An 11,567-nucleotide genomic window follows, 5' to 3' on the forward strand; every position below is an offset into this window, starting at 1 on the left:
TCATTGTGGTTTTAATTTGCATCTCCCTTATTACGAGTGATGTTGAACATTTTTTCATATGCCTGTTGGCCATCTGCATTTCCTCTTTGGAGAAGTGAGAACTCAGATTTTTTTAACCTCTGTTTTGAATTAGCGTACTTTTATTATGTAGGATACATGAGCACACACACAAATGCTCATTTACATGTCCATACAAATAAGGTAGAAGGGAAATGTTAACCTATTTATCACATATATGAATATATACTACCTGGTCAATTTTCACAATTTTATTTGTATAAACTAAATTTCAGTACATTTGTTATGGTAATAAGACAGACCACTGCTGTGTCAAAATTTCACAAACATACCAGCTTTTAAACATTTGGTCTTTCACTACTAAGAAGAGGTGTATATAATGCTTTTACTGTGTTCTATCAACAAACTGAACAGGCATTGTGATTACAAAGACTTCTACATTATAATCTGATTGCATTTTACCAGGAGAGAGAAAAATGACATTATTTAAGTGAAAACTATGCTGTCTACAATTTGCAACTTAAAGAATCACCTTTATTTTATTGCACACAAAATGAATGTGCTTCCAGGATTTCCCTAGAAACATGAAATCTTCATGAAGATTTTTACCTAACAACAAAATAAGTTAACACACAAAAAACTGAGTTTCAGAGTAAAATTCAACGACTTCAAACCGGTACGTTTATGTAAGAATATGGATTTAAAAAATATATTTACTTCATGATTTTTCCTATCTCTAGGATAGCTACTCTGTTTCACTTCAGTCCTTAACAACTTGCCTGCAGACATTCCTTTGGCTACGACTGCAAAAAGAGGGCCAACCTGCAGCTTCTCGACAGCAACACCCTGTTGTACATAGCTGGGAACCAGCTGATCCTGCTGGACTACAAAACCAAGGAGCAGATCTACCTGCGAAGCAGCAGTGGTAGAGGGATTGGTGTCATTGGGGTATGCCTTTTGTCCCTTAAAAAGTCAAAATCAAAACCTCTTTGACAGTTGGCTCTGTGGACCGGGCAGCTCCGAGGAGCCCATATCCGGCCTCAGTAACATTGAGTCGCAGGAGAGGCACGGAGGTCCCAGCTCAAAGCCTTTTGGGATCCAGTAACTACAGCCACTACTTTTACTGGCCTGTCTCTGCGCAGTGCTGTAATATTAACTATTTCGGCCCATTTTGCAGAGCGAGAAAACTGGTTATGGAGGGTAAGTGCTTCCCCACAGGGATGCAACAAGTGCTGTCTTTTTCACATTGAATGCTCTGTTGCTGTTCTGTAAAAAAAAAAAAAAGTGACATGAAAGACTCAAATAACAGACAAATGCCAGATAAATTGTGTGATGATTGAACATTAGGAGATGAAGTACAGATTACACAGTTAATAAATTTTAAGCTGCTACCAAAAGGATTTGTCTGTGATTAGAGCCTGTCTCTCCCCCTCCTCCTCAGGTTTTTGTCTCCATCTTGTACGTTTGGCTTCTCATCCTCAGCATAAAAGCATACAAAATGAATTTGTTCTTTTTTTAAAATGCCCCTCCCTAAGCATGCATTCTTCTTAAACTTTTTAAAAGATCTTTTAAAAAAGATTTATTTATTTACGCATGAAGAGCTGAGGTACAGGCCAGAGGCTCAGGGGCAGTGAGAGGCTTCACCAGAGACAGAGTGGGGAGCAGAACAGGCGGATATTGTGGCACCAATTGTATGCAAATATCTGCTGGCCCGTGGCAAGGTCACGGGCTTTAATGGGGGAATCAGCCAGGTCATGTGGTGTCATGAGCTTTGAGGTCTACCTCACTGAACCCAACACTTGTTTTCCTGTCATTTGATGAACAATAAGTTTCTGTTTTTCTCAACTAGTTGGGTTTGAGGTCAGCATTAGATGTCCCATGTGATCACGAATGTTCATCCTCCGAGACTCAGGATGGTTTCACGGGGGTTTTTCTCTGTGTTTTGGAGGTGTCGGTGTCTGGATAGTGACAGGGTCCTTCCCTCCACTGACCACGTCCCTCCATTTTTTGGAAAGAGTTTATGAATGAGAGATACTCTGCAAGGCTGTGAGAAACAAGTGAAAAATGTGTTTGAGGGCATATAAAATATCTTCTGACACAGATAAGGGCAAATCTGTAATTTGTATATCAAGTATACACTGTATATTTACACCACCCTGTAGATAAGACCTAGAAGGGTAAAAAATTTGCCAGTCATCATTTGTATTTCTGTGGCCACATTCGTTACACTGTTTGGGTTTGTAAATGGGGATCTAGAATGTTAAAATATATATTTTTAAAGATTTATTTATTTATACATACAGAGCTGGGGTACAAGCCAGAGGTGCAGGGGCAGTGAGAGGATTCAGCAGAGACAGTGAGGGACAGGCAGATCGGCTCAGTACACTGCTGAGGGGAGCAGCAGGTGAGACAGGAGAGGTCTGCTGCACCATGTGGGGGTCATCTCTGAACTCACACTGAAGTGGCTGTGACTAGCTTGCAGTGCTGCATCCGGGGAGGGCCCCAGAATGTTACAATCTTAACCTATGTCGTTCTAAGTCCTTGGGGTCTACTATTTTTTACTTCCATTCACTTCTTGGCCCAAACACAGGACTTGAATTCTGTCTCTCACTTACCACCTGTACATTTTCAAGCAAATTGCTTAACCTCTGTGCATCTGTTTCCTTGTCAGTAAGATGAGATTGATAATAGTATCTTAGCTCACAAGGTTGATGTAAAATTTAGGGAATTCACATTAAAAACCTTGATCTGTGTCTGGCACATGGCAAGCACTCAGTGAATGTTAGTTGTTTTTAGTGTAATCATCTATAAACGCAGACCTTATTCAAGGTGAAGTGATGGTATTTACTTGAATGAAGGAATATGAGGAAATTTGCCAACCTCGGGTCTGATTGCCCCTCTGTGGAGGTTTACAACATTATCTTTAAGTCCAGGGTTAGGTCTAATCTCGATTAAACCAAATTGCTGCCTTAGGTATATTGCCAGTACTTGAAAAGCAATAACTAAAAATAAAATTGTATAAGTACATTTTGTGTTTTAAATAACTTATAACAGTCTGTTTTTATTATTTGGCTGCCCATTTATTTTTCCTTTACATTGAACAAAAATAACCTATACTTCTACCCAATGAATATGTTCTCATTTGCTGGCACAAATCATTTATATTCAGAATATTTGCTCCTCATCTGGCTCCTTGGAGTTACTGAACCTTTCTCACTTTTAGTCAGCTTCTATTCACTAGTATAAATTTGTCTAAGTGAAAATTTAAAAAGTGACATGTAGAAACATGAATTTTTAGTTCAACCTCCCAAGCAAAGTAGGTTGGTTTGCATGCAAGGTCAATAATCCATCTAAATTTGCTCTTCTGAGAGAGTGGGCTCAGTCAGCAGCAGCAGTTTCACCTGGGAACTTGCAGAAGTGTGAACGCAAATGCTGCAATCCAGCCCTGACTGCATCAGGAGCTCAGGTGGTCAGGCTCCCGCATGGGCTTTATTGAGTCCCCGAGCCTTGCGATGTTGGGGCACACCAAAGACTGAGCCCCGCTCTTGCAGCACTTCTCATGGCAATCCAAACAATTCTAGTTCAGTATGTCCGTATTGACAAAAGTAAAATTTAAATGAGTTTTTTTAAGTCATATTTATCATCAAGTCTTTCTCAGAAAACCATTTTTGAGTTTTCACTTGGAATGGACCTCAATAAATAATTTACAAAACATACAAAATACAGTATTAATAGATGTATTCATATAAAAGTCCTTTTCATATTTAGTAAGATTGTGTTTTTTATAGGTTCATCCCCAGAAAACTTACTTCACTGTAGGTGAAAAAGGAAGTTTTCCAGATATTATCATCTATGAATACCCTTCCTTGAGGCCCTACAGAATCCTTCGAGGTGAGTCCAGTCAAAACTTTAAAATATTCCATGTCCAGGTTAACAACATTTCTACATGACTCTAGAAACTCAGAGTCCAACAGAGAAACAGAACAAGTAGGGGTTAGAAATGTATAAGGCTCATTGTATAAGCTGATTCTTTCAACAAATCTTACTCCTATTGAAACCAGCCACCACCCTACCCCCTCACACACACCCTACCCAGAACAAGCTGTAGGTCAAGACTGGCTATTTCCCACTGTGGTCTAAGCAACAGGAGCCATTGGAAAAGCAGTGGCCGTTTTGCACTCGGTCCCAGAAGACTTCTTGTGGCCAGGACAAGTGGCAGTGGCTGGTGGGCATTTACACCTGCCGCTAGTAGCTCCACTGGGCTCAGGCTGCAGGCAGAAGCCAGCACTGATGACAGACAGCCATGCTTCCCCTACTATGCCACCCCAGGGCATGCAGCCCCTAGTTCAGGGCTGCTGGGAGTTGCTTGGGGCCCACGGGGCCAGCCCCAGCACCGTGGCTCCCTCCAGCTGCAGGCAGTAGAGAAGCCAGTGGATCTGAGCCTGCGTTGTTGAACAGGATGATCAGGTGCAAGCTATGAGCTAATTGGTAAATGGTCCAATCAGCCATTGGATTGAAAACGGTCCAATCAGACCTGTAGGTGGGGGACTCTGAAAGACGACATAAAGCGGGCAGTAGCCAGCTTGGGACGCACTCTGTCCTTGAGAAGGACTCTGCTCCTGTCCTCCAAAGAAGATGAAAGAAGAAACAGCCAGCAGCCGGCCTCTGAAGGAAGAAGAGAAGCCAGAGGGCTTTGCAGAGGTAGGGGGCCTTACACTTGCTCCGGCCTAATTCTGGCATGAACTGGACAGAGCACTGAACGCCCAGGCCTGGTGCCTCAAAGAGCTGTTTGTTGGTGTGGGCCAACAACTCACAAAGAGCTGCTGATGCGGTGTTTCTGACACTGGCATCTCCTAGGGATGGGTGACAGGCACTATTGGCCAGTACTTCCCAGTACTCTTAATGGTGACCAGCTCTGTGTCCGGGCCACCTCTGAGAGTTGTTAATCATCCGGGGGACTGCATCTTGGTGCTGTTGCCTCCATTGCTATCTGGTCCAGCATCCGGTGCTGCCCATCCCAACATTCAGCAACCCCACCAGGGACTCTGGCCTGCTGCTGGCTGGCTGCCATGAGCAACAGGCCTTTGTTGGTAGGATGGTGCTGTCTTGATAAGTGACTTTTGTTTAGGACACTATCGGGGTGAGTCTGTCTATTTGCAGCCTTGAGATTTCCTTGTTTTCCCTGTTTGTTAAATAAGTTCCATTGTTGTTCACTGAGCCTCAGAATTCTTGCAGTTGTGTGTCCCCTACTGGGCACTGCCCTTCTGATGCCGTAGCTCTGTTGAGTTCAGTTTCGTTACTAAGATAAAGGTGAGAGTTATTGCGAGAGAAGGGCCCATCCAGTTGTGTGGGTTGATAAGTCTGCAGTTTGTTGGGCAGGCCGGCAGGCTGGGAATTCCTTTTCAGGAATTGACACTGCTGCTTCAGGAGACTTTCATCTTCCTCAGGAAAACAGTTTTGTTTTTAAGGACTTTAAATTGATTGGCGAACCCAACTATAATCTTTAAAGTTAACTGATTCTAGAGTTGAACATGTCTACAAAATACCTTTGCCACAACCTCTAGACTTGTGCTTCATGAAATAACTGGGTACTGTCATCTTAAGAATTTGACACAAAAAAATTAACCATCGCAATTACCATTCTTCTTTCCATATAATTAATTTTATTAATTTTTGAAGGACTTTATTTTTCAGAGCAGTTTTAGCCTTGCAATGAAATTGAGAGAAATGTTCTGAGGTTTCTCCCAAACCCTTTATTCCCCCACCCCACATCGTTATTCTCCACGGTGGAAATTTTTTAGCAAGGTTGAATCTACCTTGATATATTATAATCACCCAAAGTCCAAGTTTCCTTGGGGGTCACATGGTGTATATTTTATGGGTTTAGACAATGTGTGATGTAGTCATCATTATATCATGTAGCATATTTTCATTGTCCAAAAAATGATCTGTGCTCTTGTCAGTGTATAAATCTCCTATGACAACCACTGGTCTTTTTATTTTCCATAATTTGACCTTTTTCAGAATGTCACTAGTTGGAATTATGCAGTATGTAGCCTTCTTAGTAACACTCAGTTCTGTCATGTTTATTATGGTTTGGTGGCTATTAATGTTGCAGACTATTTCATTGTGGATTCCACAGTTTACCCCTCTCTTGAGGGGCATCGTAGTGGCTTCCCCTTCTGGTCATTATGAATAAAGTTGCTATAAATATCCAAGTGCAGGTGTTCATATGCACATAAGTTTTCAGTACTTTTGGGTAAAATACAAGGACTATAACTGCTTGACTCTATGGTAAGAGCATGTTTAGTTTTGTAAGCAACTGCAAAATCATCTTCCAAGGTGGTTGTACCATTTTTGCCTTCAACCCTGAAATATTGGAGAATTCCTGCTCTCTACAGCCTTGTAAGCATTTGCTGTTGTCAGTGTAGTGGAATCTCACTGTTTTAACTTATGTTTTCTGATGTAAAAAGGTGCTCTACATCATATATCATGCTTGTTGTCGCTGTCTGTATGTCTTTGGATCACTTTTTTTTCTTTAAACTTCTTTTGGAGATGATGAAAAAAATACACAAAATGAAGAACAATGTAAAAGGATGGACCACTTAATTGGATTGTTTTCTTACTGGGTTTTAAGAGTATATTTTGGAGAACGGTCCTTTATGAAGTGTGTCTTGTAAATATTTTTTGAGTTGACATTTGGTGGTTGACATTAACTTGGTTGACATTAACTCAGTCACTATTATTTCAAAGATTCTGTTTTTCTTTATTTTTCTGGTATTCTTGTTTCACATATATCCCCAGTCCTTAGATATCCTATCAGTGTTTATTTGCTTTCAGTGTTTGAAGAATCTGTTACTATACCCTATAGTGTAGCAGTTCTTTCCTCAGCTGTGACTTATCTACTAATAAGCCCACTAGAGAACATTCTTCATTTTTTTTTTTAATTTCTGGCATTTTCTTTTGGTTCTTAGAGTTTTAATCTTAGTTTATATTGTTCTTCAGTTCTTACATGTTATCTGCTTTCTCCATTAGAACCCTCAGCATATTACTCAGTTGTTTTAACTTCCTGATCTGGTAATTCCAACTTCATGCCATTCCAGTTCTAATACTTGCTCCGTGTCTTCTTCAAATTGCATTTTATGCCTATTGATATGCCTTGTAATGTTTTCTTGATAGTCGGACATGATATACTAAGTTTAAAAAAAAAAACCTAATGTAAACAGTTCTTTAGTAATGTGGGGGGCAAGGAGGGGAAGATTAGGTCTCAGTTTCTAGTGATCCTCCTGTCTCTGGGCTGTGAGGTACAGAAGCGTTTCTCAGACTTTTTCTCTTCTCAGTGTGGGATAGGATGGCCAGAGTGGTAGAACTGGGATTTCCTTTCCCAGGTCAGGTAGTCCAGTAAAATCCTACTGAGGGAGGCTCTGCTTAACGAGTTTCACCTAAGGGCAAACCCTACTAAGAGCCGCTTGCTCTAGTTTCAAGATGGTGCCCTTTTCACTTCCCCTGCTCAAAGCCCAAGGTGGATTTTCTAGGTATTTACCATGGGAATCTGGTCAAGCTCCTGGAGTTAAACTTAATCGATATTTTGGGGGTCATCTTGTGTCTGGGTCTGGAGTTTTAGCTCTCAGACTTGTCCACACTGAGCCTCAGCTCCTCAGGTGTGTGCAGCCTGTATGACCAGTGCTGAGTCCCTGCCCTGGTAAGTAGCAAATCCCTATATTTACCTATTGGCCTCTCCAGTTCTTTGGGGGCGGGGGAGTGGTTTGCTTTATATCTTCCTACCCTCCTTGCCTCTCTTATGGATCCAAGAAGACTTGATTTGTTGTTCCTTTCGGTCTGTTCAGATTTCCTTGTTCTTATTCTGGAAAGTGATTTCCAAGTTCCTTCCAAGCACAAGGAGAAACCTCAAGTTATTGTCAGTTATTTGTGAAATTTTCAGTGGCTTATTTTAAATTGCAGATTGATTTCTTTCTGCTTTCTAACATTTGTGTTCCCTGCATTCCTAAAATGGAATAGTAACAGTGTAATCCCCATAGAAAGGAGATGTTCCAGGTTCCCTGCTTCACCCAGTAAGGGTGGATCTGAGCAATGAGAAGAAGCTAGAAAAGACTGGGAAGAGAAATTAGGAGATGAAGCAACACTTGCTTTTGAGTCTGAGACTTGGGGTGATGATAGGAGAAACTTGAGAGACAGATGTGGGTGAGAGACCAGTGGGAGGCTGACAATATCAGCCTTTATACTGACTTGCATTTTGATTCTGCTTGTTTCCTTCCAGACTTGTCTGGATACCTCTGCCCTATTCCTATGGGTCCCTGCCAGAAGGTCCTTAGCTTGTGGCAAGCTTGTGAGCTTCAGTGGCCTTGCTTTGGAAAAACCCTGTTTGGCTGTACATTTATCCATGGGGGTGGAGGGATGAATAACTTTGAGTGTTTTATGGGTAAACTATTTTAGCTGTATTCTTTCTCTTCTCTCTGCTGCACTGGTCTAATTGTATTACAAGTTCTTTCTCATGAAGGTCTCACTAAGAATATGTTTTGTGTTTGGGCCCTCCCTGGTGGCGCGGCGGTTAGGGCACAGCACTGAGAAGTTTAAGCCGCTTCCGCATGAGTTCGATTCCCGCCTGCCCTGGAGGTGACCACATGGCACGGCAGAACTCTCCTGACCCGCCCGCTGCTCCCCTCAGCAGTGTACTTCCTCGATCTGCCTGTTCTGCTCCCCTACCTGTCTCTGGTGAATCCTCTCACCCTCCACATCTCTGGCCTGTACCCCAGCTCTATATGAATAAATAAATAAATCTTTAGAAGAATATATGTTTTGTGTTTATGTGGTAGATGGCAGAACCCATTTAGGGCAGGCAGGCGTGGGGGACTTGGGTGCCCCTCAGTCTGCCTGATAACAGAATATGTTCTGAGTATTTTTCTCATGTAAAATGTGATTAGCCCTTCTTCACCCTTACATGTAATTCATTCTAAAATCAAGGGTGAAAAATGATTTTAGAATTGCTTCTTTAGGTAAATCTTGGTATTCTTCAATAATGCTACCTCTGTGTTTTACAGACAACACTTTAAAAAAATGAGGCTAGTAGCACAGCTTTCACTAGGCCCCTTTACCCTTTTAGATGGGGCTGAGCTGGCATATGCCTACATGGACTTCAATGCCAGTGGCACCTTGCTGGCCTCTGTCAGTGGCAACCCTGATCACACACTGACCATCTGGAACTGGAAAGAGGAGCAGACCATACTGCGAACAAAAGCTTTTTCTCAGGAAGTTTTTAAAGTTTCTTTCAATCCTGAAGACGATGAGCAGCTCACTACATCAGGACTGGGCCACATCAAGTAGGTGGTGGGGCTGAGCACAGGTGCCGGAGGGTGTTGGCCGGAGGGTGTTGGCCGGAGGGTGTTGGCCGGAGGGTGTTGGCCGGAGGGTGTTGGCCGGAGGGTGTTGGCCGGAGGGTGTTGGCCAAGAGGGTCAGCCAGAAACACCTTCGCTGCTGCTGTTAACATTAGGGTTGTTTTACAATGTGTTATATAACAAAATGTGTTTAATATCTAACCGGTTAATACAGTTTGTCTAATTAGATATGGGGATTTGTTACTGAAAACAGCACATGGTAAAAGAAGATAAACTTAGTATCCTGCCCTCTTGCAAGAGTGTGTATGTCTTACTAAACATTGGCATGGTATTTCCAAGTTCACACTGAACTTTCAGATTCACCGTTGCCATTATAGCAACACTGTATGACAGATATGTCTTGTTGATATTGCTGGACTGTCTTCATCTACAAAACAAGAATTGTACAGACCATTCCTGACACAGGATCCTCGATACTAGGTGGTGGCGGAGCCTGCTCTTTATTAGAGAAAATTATAGTTGACTTTTAACACTATAATTGTTTTAGGTGCACAGCAGAGTGATTGAAGTTTTGTACATATTGTAAAATTACCACAGTAAGACTATAAACATCCATTGCCATACTTACATTTTTTCTTTTAAGATTTATTCTCTTACTTTTAAAATATGTTATACAGCATTATTAGTTATAGTCACTGTGCTATGTAATATATCCCTGTGACTGATTTATTTTAAAGCTTAGAGCTTATGTTTTCTTAGCCTCTTCTCCCTCTTCCCACCCCACCCCACATCCAGTTTACATAATCGAGTCTATATGCATGAGGTTGGAGTTTTTGGGTTTTTTGTTTGTTTTTGTTTTAGACTCCCCTTATAAGTGAGATCATATGTGTTTGTCTTTCTCTTCTGACATATTTTACATAGCATACTGCCGTCAAGGTCCAACTTTTTGACATAAATGCCAAGATTCCCTTTTTTATGGTTGAATAATCCTCTGTGTATGCACACAGAATATATATACTTGCACACAGAGAGGGAGACATTTATAGAGAGACACAGATCCTTATTTTCTTTACCCAGCCTACAGTGGATACTGCTTCCATTTCTTTGATAACGAAATAATGCTGCAATGAATGTGGCAGTACATGTTTCTTTAGAGTTTTTTTTTTATATATATAAATACCCAGAAATGGAATTCCTTGATCAAATGGTAGTTCTTTTTAATTTTTTGAGTAAACACCATATTGTTTTCTACAGTGGCAATACTAACTTACATTCTGATCAACAATGATACAATAGTTCCCTTTTCTCCCCACTGACACTTGTTCTCTCACCTTTTTGCTAATGACCCTTTTGACAGGTCTGAGGAGGCATCTTTCTGTGACTTTGACACTCTTTACTGTACCTGTGGGCCACTAGTATATCTTTGGGGACATGTCGATTCAGATTCTATACCCCCTTGTTGAATCAGATTTTTTTTCCTTCTATTTGAGTTGTATGATTTCTTTTTATATTTTGGGTTCTTTAAACCCCTTATCAGAACTATGTTTTGGCAATATTTTCTTCATTTGATAGGTTGCTTTTTATTTTGTTGGTTTCCTTTGCTGTGCAGAAGCTTTCATTTTGATGTAGTGCTACTTGATTTTTGCTTTTGTTGCCTAATCTTAATTTCAGGTTCTTGGCTGTAAAATTCACACCCGTTTCCACACCCATTTCCTCATTTTACACTCTGATCTTTTCCAGGATGGAATAATTTTGTCCTTCCTTTAAAGATTTATTTACTTACACATATAAGAGTTGGGATGCAGGCCAGAGGTGCAGGAAGTGAGAGGATTCACTAGAGACAGAGTGGGGAACAGAACAGGCAGATGTATTGAAATACACTGCTAAAGGGAGCAGTGGGCCAGACAGGAGAGGTCTGCCACACCCTGTGGGTCAGCTCTGTGGCTGGGGATCTAACTCATGCTGCCGTGGCTGTGGAGAGCTTCACAATGCTGAGACTTAACCCCTTGCACCACATAGAGGCTCCTGCTCCACTTTTTGGAGCACTTATGTATTTATGTAATAGCCTTTCACCATCACTCCAGAGCTGCCTGTAACTTGATTTCTGGTGTCACTTTGTGAGAAAGACATTTATGTTTTCCCTCATTTTCTGTTAGTTTAATTTAAACCTGGCAGTTGTCTTTTTTATTCATTAA

The 11,567-nt window shown here is 41.3% G+C and overlaps 1 protein-coding gene across 1 annotated transcript in view; it reads left to right on the forward strand.

The window, feature by feature from the left end:
- Positions 1 to 11,567, forward strand: part of CFAP44 (cilia and flagella associated protein 44) — a 63,122-nt gene that overhangs the window by 3,887 nt on the left and 47,668 nt on the right. Inside the window, exons 4-6 of the mRNA XM_004675455.2 lie at positions 804 to 966; positions 3,807 to 3,909; positions 9,140 to 9,356. Of these exons, the coding sequence (XP_004675512.1) occupies positions 804 to 966; positions 3,807 to 3,909; positions 9,140 to 9,356 (483 nt within the window). The remainder of the gene's footprint in view (positions 1 to 803; positions 967 to 3,806; positions 3,910 to 9,139; positions 9,357 to 11,567) is intronic.

Source organism: Condylura cristata, unplaced genomic scaffold (assembly GCF_000260355.1).
Source record: "Condylura cristata isolate star-nosed mole 26May11 unplaced genomic scaffold, ConCri1.0 scaffold00003, whole genome shotgun sequence".
NCBI lineage: Eukaryota > Metazoa > Chordata > Mammalia > Eulipotyphla > Talpidae > Condylura > Condylura cristata.